The 22,470-nt window shown below is 45.3% G+C and overlaps 1 protein-coding gene across 2 annotated transcripts in view; it reads left to right on the forward strand.

The window, feature by feature from the left end:
• The window catches only part of LOC110506863 (ADAMTS-like protein 3), a 216,606-nt gene that overhangs the window by 157,313 nt on the left and 36,823 nt on the right, over window positions 1-22,470 (forward strand). For both annotated transcript variants that reach the window (XM_036963478.1, XM_036963479.1), the window contains exons 16-22: window positions 915-1,210; window positions 2,249-2,381; window positions 15,189-15,399; window positions 15,708-15,887; window positions 16,498-16,651; window positions 19,555-19,814; window positions 20,332-20,905. In XM_036963478.1, the coding sequence (XP_036819373.1) occupies window positions 915-1,210; window positions 2,249-2,381; window positions 15,189-15,399; window positions 15,708-15,887; window positions 16,498-16,651; window positions 19,555-19,814; window positions 20,332-20,905 (1,808 nt within the window). The remainder of the gene's footprint in view (window positions 1-914; window positions 1,211-2,248; window positions 2,382-15,188; window positions 15,400-15,707; window positions 15,888-16,497; window positions 16,652-19,554; window positions 19,815-20,331; window positions 20,906-22,470) is intronic.

Here is a 22,470-nt window from a genome sequence, read left to right on the forward strand (position 1 = left end):
TTACTCTGTGAAGATGGGAGAACCTTCCAGAAGGACAAACATCTCTGCAGTACTCCACCAATCAGGCCTTTATGGTAGAGTGGCCAGACGGAAGCCACTCCTCAGTAAAAGGCACATGACAACCCACTTGGAGTTTGCCTAAAGGCAACTAAAAACTCTCAGACCATGAGAAACAAGATTCTCTGGTCTGATGAAACCAAGATTCTCTTTGGCCTGAATGCCAAGCGTCATTTATGGAGGAAGCATGGTGGTGTCAGCATCATGCTGTGTGGGTGTTTTTCAGCGGCAGGGACTGGGAGACTAGTCAGGCTTGAGGCAAAGATTAACAGAGCCAAGTACAGAGAGATCCTTGATGAACACCTGCTCCAGAGCGCTCAGGACCTCAGAATAAGGTGAACGTTCGCCTTCCAACAGGACAACGACCCTCAGCACACAGCCAAGACAACGCAGGAGTTGCTTCGGGACATGTCTCAGGAATGTCCTTGAGTGGCCCAGCCAGAGCCCAAACCCAATCGAAGATCTCTGGAGAGACCTGAAAATAGTTGTGCAGCAACGCCCCCCCTGTTTTTGCTTGGTCATTATAGGGTATTATGTGTAGATTGATGAGGGAAGATAACGATTTAATACATTTTAGAATATGTCTGTAACCTAACAAAATGTGGAATAAGTCAAGGGGTCCGAATACTTTCCAAAGGCACTGTATACAGGAGGTTCTTTGAAGGTTCTTTTGGAAAAAAAACATACAAATGTCAGTTTTTTTATTTGTTGTATGAAACGACTTAATTCTTATGAAAAAAGTAGAGATGCATTTTACTTTTGACAGTCAAAAACTGACATATACAATTTCATCCGTGTTCATCTCAGTGTTACCTAACTCCATTCGCTGAGTCTTCCTCTCTGTGTGTACTCTCCAGGTTAATCCCAGGGTCGTGGTCTCCCTGCAGCGTCACCTGTGGGATCGGCAAACAGACACGGGAGCTGAAGTGTCGTGTCCTCCTCTCCTTCACCCAGACGGAGGTGGACCTGCCCGAGGAGGAGTGCGGTGAAGAGCGGCCCCAGCTGGAGAGGCCCTGCGATGGGGGAGCCTGTACTCTAGGCCCAGGCTTCTCTCCTGACCTCCAGGATCCTCAAGGCCCTCACACCCAGGGTGAGGAGCCCCACCACTGGGACTACAGGGGCTTTAGTGGCTGCTCGGCCTCCTGTGCTACAGGTGAGCTGCACCGGTGCTTCAACGAAACCTAAACGTTGTACCTAACATTGTAACATTGTTATCCCAACCATCATACCAAACATATTTTCCCAAACATTATCTGAAATAATACTGCCACATTATCCCAAAAGGTCATACAAAACATATTCCCAAACATTTAAACAAACATTATCCTAAACATTACCCTGGGTATAATCCTAAATTCCAAACACTACTAAAAAGGGTTCTACTCTAGCATTATCCCAAACATGCAACATCCTTGTCTACATGATAAATCTGGTAATTACTCAAATAACTCCTTCACTATTACCCTGTGAGATGGCTTTCTTATTAAAGTTTCATATTTATTTTATACAGGCTGGGATTCTCATAGTCATAAACAGGAGGTCAGGAGTGTCGAACTCATTTCCCCCCGGGGGCCACATTTGTTCTTTAATGCAGTTCAGAAGGCCACAGTGAAAATTGCTTATATTTCCTTGCCATACAATTTTGCAAAACATAGTCCTCTATCCATCAGGGAATTTTCAGCGCTCCCTGACTGTCTAGTGATTATTAGTGAGCCAAACAGTCAAGAAACTGTATGAATATAGGTCCATTATCATGTGTGACCTCTTTGTTTCTCTAACCCTACTATCTCACTCTCAGCTCTCCATCTCTCAGCTTTCCCTCTCTCAGCTCTTCCTCTCTCAACTCTCCCTCTCTCAGCTCTCCCTCTCTCAGCTCTCCCTCTCTCAGCTCGCCCTCTTTCAGCTCTCTCAGCTCTCCCTCTCTCAGCTCTCCCTCTCTCAACTCTCGCTCTCTCAGCTCTCGCTCTCTCAGCTCTCCCTCTCTGAGCTCTCCCTCTCTCAGCTCTCCCTCTCTCAGCTCGCCCTCTCTCAGCTCTCCCGCTCTCAACTCGCCCTCTCTCAGCTCCCCTCTCTGTTGTTCTCTGTTTTTGGTCACCTTTTCATTCTTCACCTAAACCACCCACCCTCTCTCTCTCTCAGCCTGCCCCCCCTCCTCCTCTCTCTCTCTAACTCTGTTCCCCCTCTCGCCCAGGGAGACAGACAGCAGTGGTCAGGTGTGTGAGCCGGGAGAGAGGAGGAGAGGAGGTTGACGATTCTCTCTGTGACCCCTCTAGCCGCCCTCCAGTCATGGGCCGCATCTGCAACCCCGAGCCGTGTCCCCCAAGGTGAGAATCTAACACACTTTAGGCAATCCTCTGCTGACTGGCTGGCTGGGTTGAAGTTCAGGCCAATCACAACTAGAGGTTGACCGATTATGATTTTTCAACACCGATACCGATTATTGGAGGGCCAAAAAAAAGCCGATACCTATTAATTGGCCGATTTGTTTTTATTTATTTATTTGTAATAATGACAATTACAACAATACTGAATGAACATTTATTTTTAACTTAATATACAAATACAATACAAATAAATTTAGCCTCAAATAAATAATGAAACATGTTCAATTTGGTTTAAATAATGCAAAAACAAAGTGTTGGAGAAGTAAAAGTGCAATATGTGCCATGTAAAAAAGCTAACGTTTGAGTTCCTTGCTCAGAACAAGAGAACATATGAAAGCTGGTGGTTCCTTTTAACATGAGACCTTCAATATTCCAAGGTAAGAGGTTTTAGGTTGAAGTTAATATAGTTTTTATAGGACTATTTCTCTCTATATCATTTGTATTTCATATACCTTTGACTATTGGATGTTCTTATAGGCCCTTTAGTATTGCCAGTGTAACAGTATAGCTTCCGTCCCTCTCCTTGCCCCTACCTGGGCTCAAACCAGGAACACATCGACAACAGCCACACTCGAAGCAGCGTTACCCATCACTCCACAAATGCCGCGGCCCTTGCAGAGCAAGGGGAATAACTACTCCAAGTCTCGGATTGAGTGACGTTTGAAACGCTATTCGCGTGCACCCCGCTAACTAGCTAGCCATTTCACATCGGTTACACCAGCCATTAGGCTGATAGGCTTGAAGTCATAAACAGCACTGTGCTTGCAAAGAGCTGCTGGCAAAACACACGAAAGTGCTGTTTGAATGAATGCTTACGAGCCTGCTGGTGCCTACCATCGCTCAGTCAGACTGCTCTATCAAATCGTAGACTTAATTATAACACAATAACACACAGAAATACGAGCCTTTGGTCATTAATATGGTCAAATCCGGAAACTATCATTTAGAAAACAAAACATTTATTATTTCAGTGAGATACGGAACCGTTCTGTATTTTATCTAATGGGTGGCATCTCTAAGTCTAAATATTCTTGTTACATTGTACAACCTTCAATGTTATGTCATAATTACGTAAAATTCTGGCAAACTAGTTCGCAATGATCCAGGCTGCCCAAACTGTTGCATATACCTTGACTCTGCGTGTAATGAACGCAAGAGAAGTGACACAATTTCACCTGGTTAATATTGCCTGCTAACCTGGATTTATTTTAGCTAAATATGCAGGTTTTAAAATATATACTTCTGTGTATTGATTTTAAGAAAGGCATTGGTGTTTATGGTTAGGTACAGTCGCGCAACGATTGTGCTTTTTTCGCAAATGTGCTTTTGTTAAATCATCCCCCAGCGTTGCATCAATTATATGCAACGCAGGATACACTAGATAAACTAGTAATATCATCAACCATGTGTAGTTAACTAGTGATTATGATTGATTGATTGATTGTTTTTTATAAGATAAGGTTAATGCTAGCTAGCAACTTACCTTGGCTTCTACTGCATTCGCGTAACAGGCAGGCTCCTCGTGGAGTGCAATGTAAGGCAGGTGGTTAGTGCGTTGGACTAGTTAACTGTAAGGTTGCAAGATTGAATCCCAGAGCTGACAAGGTAAAAATCTGTCGTTCTGCCCCTGAACAAGGCAGTTAACCCACCGTTCCTAGACTGTCATTGAAAATAACACTGTGTTCTTAACTGACTTGTCTAGTTAAATAAAGATGAAATAAAGATGTACACATTTTTTTTTTTTAAATCGGCATGGAAAAATACAGATTTCCGATTATTATGAAAACTTAAAATCGGCCCCAATTAATCGGGCCTAATTAATCGGCCATTCTAATTAAGCGGCCCTAATTAATCGGCCATTCTGATTAATCGGTCGACCTCTAATCACAACAACTCATTTACATTCTATGTTTGACTAATTATCGATACTGCCAGGAACCATCTTCTGTTGTCATGCAAAGATGCACGCTCATTAGCATACCCCTGTTTGTGCGTGTGTTTTTCAAGTTTTAAGTTTGATTAGTTGTATGAACAGGATACACAATGAAATGCTAACTTTCAGGTTGCTTCTCCACACTGCAACAACAATAACCAATAATACAATATAAGACTACTAACATTAAGTAAACGGCTCAGTGGAATAGAAATAAGCATTTTAACATAAGTATAATACAGGAAGGCACATATTCTAGTACAATATTTACACATGTATTGGGGAAGGGGGGGATTGGGGGGCAAGTGTTTAAATTGTGCAGTATTAGCATTAGTAAATATAAGTCTGTTAGCAGCAATTGTGATGTAAGTGCAAAGGTGCAGAAAGTCAGTGCAAATGGTCAGTCCAGTTCAAGTGTTCACCATACCTGTAGATAGAAACTGTCTTCCTCAGGCACCATTTCAAGTAGATGTCCTAGATGGGTGGGAACACACCCCAGTGATGTACTGGGCCATCTTCACCCCCCGCTGGAGGGCCTTGCAGTCATAGACAGAGCCATTCCCATACCAGGCTGTGAGGTAACCGGTCAGGATGCTCTCGGTGGTGCAGTGGTAGTATTTGGAGAGGATCCGGGTGGCACGCTGAATTTCTTCATCTGCCTTAAGAAGTAAAGATCCTGTTGTGCCCTCTTGACAAGAGCGGTGGTGTTGTTGGTCCATGTCAAGTCTTTGGTGAGGTGGACGTGGAGGGAGCTAAAACTGCTGACTCTCTCTACTGCAGTGCCGTTGATGTGGATCGGGGCGTGTTCCCTCATCTGCATCCTGAAGTTGACAATAAACTCCTTTGTTCTGCTGATAATGAGGGAGAGCTTGTTGTCCTGCCAGTTCACTCACATCCCTATAGGCTGACTCAGGCCTACAACTGTGGTGTGGTCAGCAAACTTGATGATGGAGTGGGTGTCGCCACACAGTCATGGGTGAACAGGGAGTACAGCAGAGGAGTGAGGACACACCCCTGGGGGGCCCCTGTGTTAAGAGTCAGTGTGGAGGAGATGTTGTTGCCAATCCTCACAGCCTGTGGTCTGCTTGACATGAAGTTCAGAATCTAGTTGCAGAGGGTGGTGTTCAGACCCAGGCCTTTGAGCTTGGTGTCAAGCTTGGAGGGAACAATAGTGTTGAATGCTGAACTTGGTCAATGAACAGCATTCTCACATAGGTGTTCCTCTTGACCAGATGTGTTACGGCCGTGTGTGTGTGTGCGTGCCGGCGTGCGTGCATGCATGCATTAGTTTGTGTGTCCTTCTCTTACCCGTAAACACATTAACATACTCCTCCCACCATTCCAAATTGTCCAGTGAAGGCCAACATCCTGTGTCACCCAGGATGTTTGTTAGCGACCAATCGGATGTTTCTGTTCCTGTAACAACATCCTGTTGTAAATGTGAAGCCGAGGTAAACACAGTGGAAGCACAGCCTAACTGTTTTCTCCTCTCCGTGTCCCTCTAACTGAAACCTTTCCTTCACTGTCTTATTTAGGCATCTGGTTGTTTGTTTCCCTTCTGACAAGGCCTGCTGCACACTAAGGCTGTGTCGTAAATGGCACCCTATTCCCTATGTAGTGCACTACTTGCTGGTCAAAATAAGTGCACTCTATAGGGAACAAAATAAGTGCACTCTATAGGGAATTGGAGAGGGAATGTAGGTGTTCTGGCAGAGGTGAATGTCATTTGAGAGAGGACAGGTTCTCAGACCATCAGACAAAGACAGATACAGGCAGACACACACAGTACCCAGAGACAGATACAGGCAGACACACACAGTACCCAGAGACAGATACAGGCAGACACACACAATACCCAGAGACAGATACAGGCAGACACACACAGTTCCCAGAGACAGATACAGGCAGACACACACAGTTCCCAGAGACAGATACAGGCAGACACACACAGTACCCAGAGACAGATACAGGCAGACACACACAGTTCCCAGAGACAGATACAGGCAGACACACACAGTACCCAGAGACAGATACAGGCAGACACATAGTACCCAGAGACAGATACAGGCAGACACATACAGTACCCAGAGACAGATACAGGCAGACACACACAGTACCCAGAGACAGATACAGACAGACACATAGTACCCAGAGACAGATACAGGCAGACACATACAGTACCCAGAGACAGATACAGGCAGGCACATAGTACCCAGAGACAGATACAGGCAGACACATACAGTACCCAGAGACAGATACAGGCAGACACACACAGTACCCAGAGACAGATACAGACATACACATAGTACCCAGAGACAGATACAGGCAGACACATACAGTACCCAGAGACAGATACAGGCAGACACACACAGTACCCAGAGACAGATACAGGCAGACACATAGTACCCAGAGACAGATACAGGCAGACACATAGTACCCAGAGACAGATACAGGCAGACACATAGTACCCAGAGACAGATACAGGCAGACACACACAGTACCCAGAGACAGATACAGGCAGACACACACAGTACCCAGAGACAGATACAGGCAGACACATAGTACCCAGAGACAGATACAGGCAGACACATAGTACCCAGAGACAGATACAGGCAGACACATAGTACCCAGAGACAGATACAGGCAGACACATACAGTACCCAGAGACAGATACAGGCAGACACACACAGTACCCAGAGACAGATACAGGCAGACACATAGTACCCAGAGACAGATACAGGCAGACACATACAGTACCCAGAGACAGATACAGGCAGACACACACAGTACCCAGAGACAGATACAGGCAGACACACACAGTACCCAGAGAAAGACAGGCTGACACACACAGTACCCAGAGAAAGACAGGCCGACACACACAGTACCCAGAGAAAGACAGGCCGACACACGCAGTACCCAGAGACAGGCCGACACACGCAGTACCCAGAGACAGACAGACCGACACACGCAGTACCCAGAGACAGACAGACCGACACACGCAGTACCCAGAGACAGACAGACCGACACACACAGTACCCAGAGACAGACAGGCCGACACACACAGTACCCAGAGACAGACAGGCCGACACACACAGTACCCAGAGACAGACAGGTCGACACACACAGTACCCAGACCCAGACAGGCCGACACACGCAGTACCCAGAGAAAGACAGGCCGACACACACTGTACCCAGAGAAAGACAGGCCGACACACGCAGTACCCAGAGAAAGACAGGCCGACACACGCAGTACCCAGAGAAAGACAGGCCGACACACGCAGTACCCAGAGAAAGACAGGCCGACACACGCAGTACCCAGAGAAAGACAGGCCGACACACACAATACCCAGACCCAGACAGGCCGACACACTCAGTACCCAGAGAAAGACAGGCCGACACACACAGTACCCAGAGAAAGACAGGCCGACACACACAGTACCCAGAGAAAGACAGGCCGACACACGCAGTACCCAGAGAAAGACAGGCCGACACACACAGTACCCAGAGACAGACAGGCCGACACACACAGTACTCAGAGAAAGACAGGCCAACACACACAGTACCCAGAGAAAGACAGGCCAACACACACAGTACCCAGAGAAAGACAGGCCAACACACACAGACCCAGACAGGCCGACACACGCAGTGCCCAGATCCAGACCTAAAGATAAGGATCAGCCAACCAAGCCCCAAATTGCCATCACAATCCATGGAACTGTGTCGTTTTTAACATACACAGAATGCAGGTGGTTCCAATATCACTGGCAAGGTCTCAGCTAGTGTTTTTTTTAAACTTGTTATGAAATCATTTAAGTGTCAGCCATGCATTCCTTCAGAGACATAGGTTTAGTCCCAAATTGTACCCTATTCCCTATATAGTGCACTACTTTTGACCAGGGCCCAAAATGCACTAAATAGAGATTAGAGAGCCATTTGGGATGAAGACATACCTTTTGAGCGAAGCACAGCTTCTAAAAACAAAATAGAATTCATTCAACATTAGAATAACTTGGAAATGAGGTTCATCTTTGTAATTAAAGTTAGGATAAACATTGCAAATACATTTCTGTTTTCTATGGTGGAATCAAACTTAGAATAAACATCTAGATGATTACTGCATCGTGGAGAGGCTTGAATAATAATACAATTAGAGTTTGTGGTCTGACATAACAACTACTAATGGCTTCAGCAGTAACCTGAGTAAAGTTGTTTTTCCAACTGCAGAAACACAGTAGACTCTCTGGCCCCAGAGTTGAGCTCATGCAAGACATGTTCATTCAGACAGCCCTATGATGTCACACAGACAGCCCTATGATGACACACATACAGCCCTATGATGCCACCCAGACAGCCCTATGATGCCACACAGACAGCCCTATCATACAACACAGACAGTCCTATGATGCCACCCAGACAGCCCTATGATCCCACACAGACAGCCCTATGATGCCACACAGACAGCCCTATGATGCCACACAGATAGCCCTATCATACAACACAGACAGCCCTATGATGCCACATAGACAGCCCTATGATGCCACACAGACAGACCTACGATGCCACACAGATAGCCCTATGATGCCACACAGACAGTGGGCATGGAGGTGGGCAGGGATTTGGGTGACAGCCCATACCAGCCAGGAGTAGCATTTGTATCTCAATAGTCTAAAGCGGCTCCCCTTCCTTCATCTCCTTCCCTTCAATCCCACTATTGAGATACACCCCAAGTCTGTGGCACTAGGACAGTGGGCATGGAGAGGTTGGTAAGAGTGTGGGTACCAGCCATGCCATGGACTAACAACACCACCACTCTTGTCAAGAGGGCGCAACAGCGTCTCTACTTCCTAAAGCGGCTGAAGAAATTTGCATGCCGCCCCGGGTCCTCTCCAAATACTACCACTGCACCATCGAGAGCATCCTGACTGGTTGCATCATGGCCTGGTATGGAAATTGCTCCGACCATGACTGCAAGGCCCAGTAAATCACAGGGACCGTACTCCCACGCATTCCACAAAATCTAATTGAATCAGTGCGAGGAAGGCACACAGCATCATCAAGGACTCCACAAATCCCAGCCCTCCCTTCCCGTCAGGCAGACGGTATCGGATCATGAGGTCTGATAACAACAGGCTCAGAGACAGTTTCTACAAGCGATCGGACTGCTGAACACTTAAACTGGACTGACCACCTGCTCTGATTCTCTGCACCTTAACACACATGCACTCACTTATACACACATACACATGCACTCACTTATACACACACACACACACACACACATTCATGCTACATACACATCACAACTGCTGCTACCAGACTCTTATTATACTGCATCATTTAAACACTTCCCCCCTTCCCCAAAACACATGTAAATATTGGACTATAAATGATCCCTTCCTGTATTATACTGATGTTAACATGTTTATTCTGTTCTACTGAGCTGTTTACTTTGTTAGTATTCTTATATTTTATTATTTGGGGTTCAAGCTGTGAAGCTGGTGAAACTCTCTTGTATTTGTTCCACTTCCTTATTGTTATTATTATGTTCCTTTTTCTGCTGTTTTGGTGAAAACATTCTAATTCCTGTGAGATGAAAAAGCCCAGGATTGTGTAATTTAGCCACATGGTAAAGGCCCAAGAGCCACACCCTCTCATGCAAATCCATGCGGATTGGCCACATAGTGGCTCTATAACAAGCGATTGGAAATGCAAACTTTGAAAGGTCAGCCCCCGCATCCTGTGTGACCTAGAGTCATGAAATGTTATACATATTTCCCTCTCATCACACATAACAAACTTGCCTCAAGAACCCATCAAATTCATTATGATGGATTTTCCACAATTTTTAATTTTGTGAAAAACACTTAAAACACTTCTCCTCTGGCACTGAATGACTCGATCTTCACCAAACGTGATATCTGAAATCTATAGACCAAGGTCTGTAAGCACATTATAATCCATGTTAGTACGTCAAACAACATTGCCGCAACTGACAAATAAACATTCACGTGGGCGTGGTCTGTCACATAAATGCTTATAAATCAGTCACGGATATTGGTATTGTAATGGAACTTGGTACACATGTTCCGAACACTGTGAGGACTGGAAATATGCAGGAAAATTGATATCGACCACACAATGGCGCTATAACGGGTACATTTATTTTTCTTGGTCTGTTTCTCTTGGGACACATGCTCAAGGATATGAGTCTAGCTAACCTGTAAAATATGGTCTGCAGGGTAGTGTATGGTTATATCTGTGACTAACATTGAATGGTCGTAACAAGAGAGAGAGAGAGAAACTGAGAGAGAGAGAGTGTGTGTGTGTGTGTGTGTGTGTGTGTGTGTGTGTGTGTGTGTGTGTGTGTGTGTGTGTGTGTGTGTGTGTGTGTGTGTGTGTGTTTGAGCAAAAGAGGCAGGAACCTGGTTATTGTTCAAGGAAAAGTCTCTGATTGATTCTAAATGGCTAGTCAGACTGTGCTCTCATTAAGAGAGAAGTTGATGAGAGTCAAGCACACACACACACACACACACACACACACACACACACATCACAGATTGTTTTTCCAATCACTAACCCAAAGGCAGCAGGACAGCTGGCTCAGAGGGCTAGTGTTCGCTGCGTTCAGGAAAAAGCTGATCTTGATTAAGATCAACTCGTTTTATTGACACTAATAAGAGCAGTGTTTTATCATAATGCATAAAAACAGAACTAAAGCAGAAATAAACGTACCATTTAGAGTAGAATAACTACTTTCATGGCAGGTTTTGTCGAGCAGTAGATCTTCTCTTGTGGTCGGCTGGATCCAGGTTTCTGTTTCATGAAGATGATGGTTATTGCAGAGTAGAAGACTGCTGTGCTTTTTATGATCTTATAAATACAGACGTCTCAAAGACTGCATCCCAACTGGCACACTGTTCCCTACATAGTGCACAACTCTTGACCAGAGCCCTATGGGCCCTAGTTAAATGTAGTGCACTATACAGGGAATAGGGTGCCATTTGGGATGCACAAAAATACTTGTGATCCCAGTCAGAACAAAGCCCTGGGAGTGTTGTCTCTGAGGTACTAAGATGGTACGGTATTCTCATCAGTTATCCGGGAGCTCTTAAAATAGACCTCTTAGATAAACACTTTCCTCTTTTGCTGTCTCACTCTTACATAAGACGGTGGATGAAGGCACCGTGATTGTGTTCCAAATGACACCCTATGGGCCCTGGTCAGGAGTAGTGCACTACATAAGGAATAGGTGCCATTGGGGACGCAGTCACCATCTCTCTCCTACAGCGTTTTGGTACCCCAGAAGTACATTCATTCCCAATGGAACGCTGTGTTTGCTTGCAGCATTGTGTTGCAGAGGCAGTTGTTGCAGTGCGTTCTGTGTGCTGCATACCTTGGATTTATCAAACGTATTTCATCAAACTGTCTGCGTAGCCGGCTTGACAGAAATGGTAGCAGAAGGTGAATGTTGAACTATTGTTGCTCACATATCGAGGTGATAATGCGTACCATTTTGCACAATACCGCTGTCGGTGTGATCGAGGCGTCAGCCATAAGACTGATAAATAGTTAGTCCAGGGAGCTATTTGGTTAACTATTTAACTATCTTCATGGACCCTTTTGACTCATCACATATCCAATCAAATTGTATTAGTCACATATGTTATTCCCAGTGTAACGAAATGCTTGTGTTCCTAGTTCCAACAGTGCAGTAATATCTAACAATACACAACTACACACACTGATCTAAAAGTACTGCTGCTCCTTCTTCACCACACTGTCTGTGTGGGTGGACCATTTCAGATGGTCACTTATCTGAAGCTTTTTCACCCTCTCCACTGTGGTCCCGTCGATGTGGATGGTGGCGTGCCCCCTCTGCAGTCCCCCTGTTGTTTCTCTCTGTGTTGTTGGGAAGGGCCCGTAACTAAGCATTTCACTGTTAGTCTACACCTGTTGTTTCTCTCTGTGTTGTTGGGAAGGGCCCGTAACTAAGCATTTCACTGTTAGTCTACACCTGTTGTTTCTCTCTGTGTTGTTGGGAAGGGCCCGTAACTAAGCATTTCACTGTTAGTCTACACCTGTTGTTTCTCTCTGCATTGTTGGGAAGGGCCCGTAACTAAGCATTTCACTGTTAGTCTACACCTGATGTTTCTCTCTGCATTGTTGGGAAGGGCCCGTAACTAAGCATTTCACTGTTAGTCTACACCTGTTGTTTCTCTCTGTGTTGTTGGGAAGGGCCCGTAACTAAGCATTTCACTGTTAGTCTACACCTGTCGTTTCTCTCTGTGTTGTTGGGAAGGGCCCGTAACTAAGCATTTCACTGTTAGTCTACACCTGTTGTTTCTCTCTGCATTGTTGGGAAGGGCCCGTAACTAAGCATTTCACTGTTAGTCTACACCTGTTGTTTCTCTCTGTGTTGTTGGGAAGGGCCCGTAACTAAGCATTTCACTGTTAGTCTACACCTGTTGTTTCTCTCTGTGTTGTTGGGAAGGGCCCGTAACTAAGCATTTCACTGTTAGTCTACACCTGTTGTTTCTCTCTGTGTTGTTGGGAAGGGCCCGTAACTAAGCATTTCACTGTTAGTCTACACCTGTTGTTTCTCTCTGTGTTGTTGGGAAGGGCCCGTAACTAAGCATTTCACTGTTAGTCTACACCTGTTGTTTCTCTCTGTGTTGTTGGGAAGGGCCGGTAACTAAGCATTTCACTGTTAGTCTACACCTGTTGTTTCTCTCTGTGTTGTTGGGAAGGGCCGGTAACTAAGCATTTCACTGTTAGTCTACACCTGTTGTTTCTCTCTGTGTTGTTGGGAAGGGCCGGTAACTAAGCATTTCACTGTTAGTCTACACCTGTTGTTTCTCTCTGTGTTGTTGGGAAGGGCCTGTAACTAAGTATTTCACTGTTAGTCAACACCTGTTGTTTCTCTCTCATTGTTTATGAAACAATGGATGGATGGCTGGATGGACGGATGGACTGATGGGTGGATGGACTGATGGGTGGATGGACGGATGGACTGATGGGTGGATGGACTGATGGGTGGATGGACTGATGGGTGGATGGACGGATGAATGGGTTTATTTAATGATTAAATTATTAATTGATTGATTGCTGAGGGAAGCACTACACCAGGGCCTCACCACATATTCTCTGAGAGAAGAAGAACACAGAGAAATGCTCCCAAAGTGATGTATCTCTATTGAGAAGTCGGTTTCTCATCTACTGGGGGATTTACTGTCTTCTACTGTGGTAATAGATGAACACAGGAAACAGCTGTAGGGTGCTTTATAAACACACACACACACACATACCGTTAGTTATACACACACAGTTATACACACAAACACACACATACAGTTATACACACAAACACACAAATACAGTTATACACACAAACACACACATACAGTTATACACACAAACACACACATACAGTTATACACACAAACACACACACACAGTTATACACACAAACACACACATACAGTTACACACAAACACACACATACAGTTATACACACAAACACACACACACAGTTATACACACAAACACACACACACAGTTATACACACAAACACACACATACAGTTATACACACAAACACACACATACAGTTATACACACAAACACACACATACAGTTATACACACAAACACACACATACAGTTATACACACAAACACACACATACAGTTATACACACAAACACACACACACAGTTATACACACAAACACACAAATACAATTATACACACAAACACACACATACAGTTATACACACAAACACACACATACAGTTATACACACAAACACACACATACAGTTATACACACAAACACACACACACAGTTATACACACAAACACACACATACAGTTATACACACAAACACACACATACAGTTATACACACAAACACACACATACAGTTATACACACAAACACACACACACAGTTATACACACAAACACACAAATACAATTATACACACAAACACACACACACAGTTATACACACAAACACACAAACAAACACATACAGTTATACACATACAGTTACACACACACACACACACACACACAGTTATACACACAAACACACACACATACAGTTCTACACTCAAACACACACGCACACACACACACACACATACAGTTATACACACAAACACACACACATACAGTTATATATACTCAAGGCTGCTTCTGAGTTCTGACCCAGTGCAACTCAGAGACCAGTAGTCCCTTAGCTCCCTCTATTCCCCTCACATGTCTGTCTGTCTGTCTGTCTGTCTGTCTGTCTGTCTGTCTGTCTGTCTTGCTGTCTGTCTGTCTGTCTGTCTGTCTGTCTGTCTGTCTGTCTGTCTGTCTCGCTGTCTGTCTCGCTCTCTCTCTGTCTGTCTGTCTGTCTGTCTGTCTGTCTGTCTGTCTGTCTTGCTGTCTTGCTGTCTTGCTGTCTTGCTGTCTGTCTGTCTGTCTGTCTGTCTGTCTGTCTGTCTGTCTGTCTGTCTGTCTGTCTGTCTGTCTGTCTCGCTGTCTGTCTCGCTCTCTCTCTGTCTGTGTCTCTCCACCTTCTCTGAACTCTCTCCCTCCCACCTCCCTTCCTCTCTCCAGTGCTGCTGTTATAACTCACTTCCTAAGGACTAATGACAGTGGCAGGCCTGCCTTGTGTTTATCTTTACTTTATGAAAGTCACTATGGGTCCTCTCTCTCTGAGTGGAAATAATGGCATCTGCACTCGCCTCCATAAAAACAACATACCGTGTGTGTGTGTGTTTCTCAGTGTAATGATTTATGTGTCTAACATCCTCCCTCCCTCCTAGGTGGGAGGTGACAGCGTGGACTCGTTGCTCTGCGTCGTGTGGGGTGGGCATCCAGACCAGGAGTGTGTTCTGCATGCGTGTGCTCTCCGTAGAGCAGCAGGATAGTGTGAGTGTGTCAGAGAACGAGTGCAGGGAGTTCAAGCCGTCCATCCTTCAACCCTGCAACCAGGTGGACTGCCCTCCAGCATGGGAGACTGAGCCCTGGCAGGAGGTATGGAGGAGAGGCCGTTGTGTGTGTTTGTGTGTCTTAGGTATACGTTTTAGGCATCAAAGTTTATTACAAATGGATGGATGGATGGATGGGTTGGTCAAAGCATTTGCTTTGTCCACATTTCTTAGAAGCCCTTTGCTACATTCTCTCTCTCTCTCGCTCTCTCGCTCTGTCTCTCGCTCTCTCTCTGTCTCTCTCTCTCTCGCTCTCTCGCTCTGTCTCTCGCTCTCTCTCTCTGTCTCTCTCTGTCTCTCTCTGTCTCTTTCGCTCTCTGTCTCTGTCTCTCTGTTTCTCTCTCTGTCTCACAGTGCTCCCTCTCCTGCGGCGGGGGTAGCCAGGTACGTAAGGTGTTCTGTAAACAGCTGTTGTCTACGGGGGCCTACTGGACACTGGGGGACACAGCATGCCCAGGGGCCAAACCGGCCTCTCATAGGACCTGCTCCAAGACGGACTGTCTGCCCTACATGGCCGGGGGAGAGTGGGGGAAGGTGAGTGGGGATGGGGGAGGGAGGAGAGAGACTGAATGAGGTTAGGAGCAGATTAATGGAGGGATGTGGAGGGAGGAGAGAGACTGAAGGAGATTAGGAGCAGATTAATGGAGGGATGGGGGAGGGAGGAGAGAGACTGAAGGAGATTAGGAGCAGATTAATGGAGGGATGGGGAGGGAGGAGAGAGACTGAAGGAGATTGGGAGCAGATTAATGGAGGGATGGGGAGGGAGGAGAGAGACTGAAGGAGATTAGGAGCAGATTAATGGAGGGATGGGGGGTGGGGAGGGAGGAGAGAGACTGAAGGAGATTAGGAGCAGATTAATGGAGGGATGGGGGGTGTTGAGGGAGGAGAGAGACTGAAGGAGATTAGGAGCAGATTAATGGAGGGATGGGGGTGGGGAGGGAGGAGAATGTGAGTAGAGAGGTTGCAGAGGGATGAAGAGGGATGGATGGATGGAGGGAGGCAGAGTGGGGGAGGTGAGTGGAGGGAGGGAAGGAGGGGTAGTGTCAGGAACTGTAAGAGGGACAGTGAAAGGAGGAGGGCAATTCCATTTTGATTGCACAAAGTTGTGAACAAACAAAATGCATAATGAATGTGTGTGTTGCAGTGCTCTGTATCCTGTGGTCTGGGGATCCAACGTAGGGAGCCAGTGTGTCGGAGGCTGACCTCAGCTGGACAGCAGGTGATGCTGGCGAGGAGGCTCTGCGACGGCCTCTCCTCTCCACCCCTGGTCAGGACATGCCGAATGACCACCTGCCCTAGTGAGTACACACACACACACACACACACACACCTCAATATCCAGCCTGATAAGTGTACGATAGACCTCTTTCAGACCTCTTTCATCATGTGCACACACTCATACACACACATACGCTCAACTCTACAGATATGTGACCAGATTAGAGATTCTGAAAGCATACAGTCTCTGCATCCCAAATGGCACCATGTTCTCTCAAAATTAGTGTACTATATAGGGAATAGGGTGCCATTGGTCCTGGTCAAAAGTAGTGCACTTGGAAATAGGGTGCCATTTGGGACGTATTCACTGTGAACATGCTATGGGTGAGTAGGAGTCTTAAATATGTACACTTGAAAGTGATCCAAAGTAGTATAGAGAATAGGGTACCGTTTGTGATCCAGCCACTGTGACCATACTGTACCTAAGTACAAAGTCTTCTATATCTATATGTCTGGAAAATGATTATCCATGAGAATAAAGACACAGGAACATGTTCTGTTCTTTATCAGGCCATCGACAGCTCCAGTTCTCACTTTGAATGTTTACATTTGAACCGACTAATCAAAAACATGTGTATATATATATACACATACATACAGTATATACATATATACACACACACACACATCTACCTACAGTATATACATGTTATCCATGCCAACGTACAAACAGTACAGCATTACTGACCGCAATCTACGCACGCACACACACACACACACACACACACACACTACAAGCCAACTACTGTTCTGTGCAGCCAAGCGTACTTCTAGAATGAAGAGAACATCTGAAAAGCATACAGAAGTAAGGTCAATGGTTGTTCAATGAGTGTCTGTAAGTTCACACTGTAAAGGAAATAGTCCACTCTCCTACGGTGTGTGTGTGTGTCCCAAATGTGTCCCAAAGTGTTCACTGTGTGTCTGAAAGCTACCATCTCTCTGAACTGCCTCAACAAAGAGAGGATATACAATGCATGATTGAGTGCCTCGCAAATGTCACAGCTACTCCTTAAAGGAAGTGTGTGTGTGTGTGTGTGTGTGTGTGTGTGTGTGTGTGTGTGTGTGTGTGTGTGTGTGTGAGAGTGTGAGTGAGGGAGAGAGAGAAACTGTCCTACCCAGCTGCTGCTTATGAGGACCAGGGTCATGGTGGGTGCGTGTGTGATGTGAGCGCATGCCCGTGCCTCTGTGCATGAACTTTCAACATGTCAGAACACTACATCTATAGATTCACAATAGGGTAGTGTGTATACTACATCTATAGATTCACAATAGGGTAGTGTGTATACTACATCTATAGATTCACAATAGGGTAGTGTGTATACTACATCTATAGATTCACAATAGGGTAGTGTGTATACTACATCTATAGATTCACAATAGGGTAGTGTGTATACTACATCTATAGATTCACAATAGGGTAGTGTGTATACTACATCTATAGATTCACAATAGGGTAGTGTGTATACTGTGTTTTGTGTTTGGAGATATTAGATGGAATGACTTCACATTAACCAAAGGATTGACTCTCCCCTGCTGTCATGCTAGCCTCAGGTTGTGTCCCAAACAGCACCTTATTCCAAAAACAGTGCATTACTTTTCATCAGGTCCCATAGGGCTCTGGTTAGTACTGCACTATATAGGGATTAGGGTGCCATTTGGATGTAGCCTCAGAGTCTCAAGCACAAGGTCATGTTGCCTCATGCTTCTAGCCCAGACCTTATCTCATTCCCTGTTATCAAAGCTAATGATATCAAATCCACAGGATTAACTTGACCCAGATATACAGGGAGAGTGCTTCCCAAATGGCAAGCTTTTGCTATATAGTACACTACTTTGGAGCAGAGTCCACATTGCCTCAGTCTAAGTATGACCATACAGGCTCTGGTCACTACATAGGGAATAGGGTGCCATTTGGTACGCTCACAGAGAGTGCGTTAGAGGGAGGGTCTGAATGCATTGCCTCACAGTCTAAGTATGACCATCGGTCAGTACGAGACAGAAATTACAGTGATTGAAATGTACTGATCTTTCGTGAGAGCTTGGTTTTAGGTCCAGCTGATTCCAGACAGAACAGGGTGGAAGATCTTGTTCTCTACTAATCGACTCTTTTCTCATTTTAAGATCACTTCATTAGATCACTTCATTAGATCACAAGGTCCAACTGAAATGTGACTTCTGCTTTTATCCCCTCCAAGGACATAAATACACCCAGGTTTTGGAGAGGTGTGGGGAGCTGCCACACTGGGCGCCCTGAGGAGCTGTTGTTATGGGCGGTTAAGTGCCTTGCTCAAGGGCACAACGACAGGCAATGGCATCTGGGATTTCACACCGGCAACCCTCTAGTTTCCAGCTCACTTCCCGATAGATTTTTCCTGTCAGACCCAGGATTTGAACTGGCAACCATCCGGTTGCTGAGTTTCCTCTTTAACCGCTAGGCTAACTGCCGCCCAAATTATGCTAATGCTAATGTAGAATCATTATTCCAAATCAAATCATTATCATAATGTCAGATATAATGTAGGTTTTATTTATAATATTTTGTGTTAGTTATAAAGTTGTTTTATCCTTCTAAACCTTCATGCTATAGCCTATATTTGTCATGTGAGTAAATGACAATGGTTTAATTCACTGTAAGAGGTTGACCACCATTATGTTCTCTCTGTCTCTCACTCTCTCTCTCTCTCTCTCTCTCTCTCTCTCACTCTTTCTCTCTCACTCTCTCTCTCTCTCTCCCTCCGTCTCTCTCTCTTTCTCTCTCTCTCTCTCTCTGTCTCTCTCTCTTTCTCTCTCTGTCTCTATCTCTCTGTCTCTCTCTGTCTCTCTCACTCTCTGTCTCACTCTCTCTGTCTCTCTGTCTCTGTCTCTCTGTCTCCCTCTCTCTCTCCCTCCCTTTCTCTTTCCCTCCATCCATCATTCCATTCAGAGCATAAGACAGAGATGAACCCCAGACAGCTTGTGAAGGAAGCATCCAGAATCAACCAGCAGCCCACAAAGGAGACAGGGAAGGAAGCATCAAAGGAAACAATCAAGGATCCAGTAAAGCGTTGTCCGTTGATTCTAGGCTTGAGTCGTATCTACATCCAGACCCGGCAGGAGAAACGCCTCCACCTGACCATCGGTGGGCGTGCTTACCTCCTACCAAAAACCTCCCTGATCATCAAATGCCCTGTCCGGCGCTTCCAGGTTGGATCCTTTCCTCATGGTCTTTATTGTTGTAATGGATGAGAACATATGCCATGGCTGGGGTTTCCAACTATGACTGGACATGTTTATCATTTAAAATCACTTACATTTAATTTTGTAGAGTCATTCTGGCAATAGACAAATCTCCCTGAACAGCTGTTCTGCTCAGCTTGTCAGGAGGTAAAGGCCATTCCAGGACTCCAGTCTAAATTGAAAGGTTGGCCTCCTTAGCTCTTATTTTTGCCTTGTGTTTTGTCTTGTGTTTTGCCTTGTTTTGTCTTGTGTTTTGTCTTGTGTTTTGCCTTGTGTTTTGTCTTGTGTTTTGTCTTGTGTTTTGCCTTGTGTTTTGTCTTGTGTTTTGCCTTGTGTTTTGTCTTGTGTTTTGCCTTGTGTTTTGTCTTGTGTTTTGTCTTGTGTTTTGTCTTGTGTTTTGCCTTGTGTTTTGTCTTGTGTTTTGTCTTGTGTTTTGCCTTGTGTTTTGTCTTGTGTTTTGTCTTGTCTTGTATGTTGCGTCTAGAAAGCCTACATCCGTTGGGAGAAGGACGGCCGCCCCCTGTCCAGCTGCAAGCGTCTGGGCGTCACCAAATCTGGTTCTCTAAAGATCCACAGCCTCGGAGTCGTGGACAGTGGGGTGTACGTGTGTATCGCCGGGCCCGCCTCAGACACATTCACCCTTAAACTGATTGGCAGCGACAGCAGACTGATCGACCGACCGGTTGAAAACGAATCGGACCCCGAACCTGGCCTAGACCTGACCAGGATTCAACCACGATTCAACCCTCAGGACTGGGACCCCCAGGGTCTTCCTCACTGCCTCCCGTTTACCCCCAGCCTCAAAGGTCCCAGTCTGTCTCTGCTGCCCGGTGGTGTGGAGGCCTCGGTGCTGCAGGTGCAGGCGGGGGCCTTGGTGCTGCAGCCCTGGAGCCTGGAGGAGAGGGTGAGGAACGTGAGTCTCCAGGCGGAGATGGGAGAGATCAGCCAGGAACAGGCTTCTCAGATCATCTACACCCTCATCACAGAGATGTCTGGAGGCCAACAGGCCTCCACAGAGCAGTGGAAAGGGACCAAGGAGGAGACGGGGAACCCAAAAGGTAACCTTTTGTTACGATAGAAAATAATCCAATACAATAGAATACAACTTTTTCCCTCCAAGGATGTCACCGTATCAGAATGAAAAACACCACATGTACATCATACACATTAGAAACAGTTACCCAGGCACACCATGCTGTACATATAGGACAGAAACACTCACATTCATTCATAATGAATCTGCAAGTGCCTGAGAATTTTTTTTGCATAATATTAATATACAGTATTACATAACTTTTTTGTATAATAGTTATGTAATGTATGCCGTTACCATGTCGTTTCTAAGCAAACACCAGGTCGTTAGCGGGCTGTAGAATAAAGTTTAGGGCTAGTTTGCAGTCAGGGGAGTCTATTTTCAGGCCGGCATTAAGGCAGCACTAGTGTCAAACGCATGTTAGTTTGCAATTTTATGATGGAAATTCTGGCACACTGGTATTTTCCAGCACCAACGCCATGTTTGGCAATTGACCTTTCTTATATCAGCTCACTTGTGCTCAGATGGAGGGGTGGAAATATTTGAGGCGTGTCCTTAAAAACATGATCCAAAGTGCTAATTTCAGGCAGTGCTGGTAGGGATATTTAAGACCGACCTAAAGCTGGTTTCAGCAGTAACGCAGATGGTTATGACATGAATATTGACAGCAGAAACACAGCCTATCCAGCCGTGACGCACACTGTCCATATGAACATGGAACAAGAGGAGCCTGATGTGCTTTTGGAGTCTGAATACTTCCTATTTAGAAACACAAAAAACGTGCTTTTCCCCATTTTGTTTCATTTGCTTTAAAACCAGGCACAGCCTCCTCTCAATTAAGGCTTTTTTTCTGCCCAAATCAATCGCAAAGTAGTCAAGACTGTCGATAAAGGGTTTGGCTCCCGAGACCACTTGGAAATAAATCTTAATCACCAAAGCTTTATTAAAATGTAAAGTTTGAGAGGAGTAAAACATGCAGGTCACATTTTGAACGTACGTAAAAACCCCTCCATGATGTAGAACCCAAGACCTCCCTTAGGCCTACTATAATGAAGGCTGGTTCAATAGAAATGACCCACTATAATGAAGGCTGGTTCAATAGAAATGACCCACTATAATGAAGGCTGGTTCAACAGAAATGACCCACTATAATGAAGGCTGGTTCAATAGAAATGACCCACTATAATGAAGGCTGGTTCAACAGAAATGACCCACTATAATGAAGGCTGGTTCAACAGAAATGACCCACTATAATGAAGGCTGGTTCAACAGAAATGACCCACTATAATGAAGGCTGGTTCAATAGAAATGACCTACTATAATGAAGGCTGGTTCAATAGAAATGACCCACTATAATGAAGGCTGGTTCAATAGAAATGACCTACTATAATGAAGGCTGGTTCAATAGAAATTACCTACTATAATGAAGGCTGGTTCAACAGAAATGACCTACTATAATGAAGGCTGGTTCAACAGAAATGACCCACTATAATGAAGGCTGGTTCAACAGAAATGACCTACTATAATGAAGGCTGGTTCAATAGAAATGACCTACTATAATGAAGGCTGGTTCAATAGAAATGACCCACT

The sequence above is a fragment of the Oncorhynchus mykiss genome, chromosome 26 (assembly GCF_013265735.2).
Source record: "Oncorhynchus mykiss isolate Arlee chromosome 26, USDA_OmykA_1.1, whole genome shotgun sequence".
In the NCBI taxonomy this organism is placed as follows: domain Eukaryota; kingdom Metazoa; phylum Chordata; class Actinopteri; order Salmoniformes; family Salmonidae; genus Oncorhynchus; species Oncorhynchus mykiss.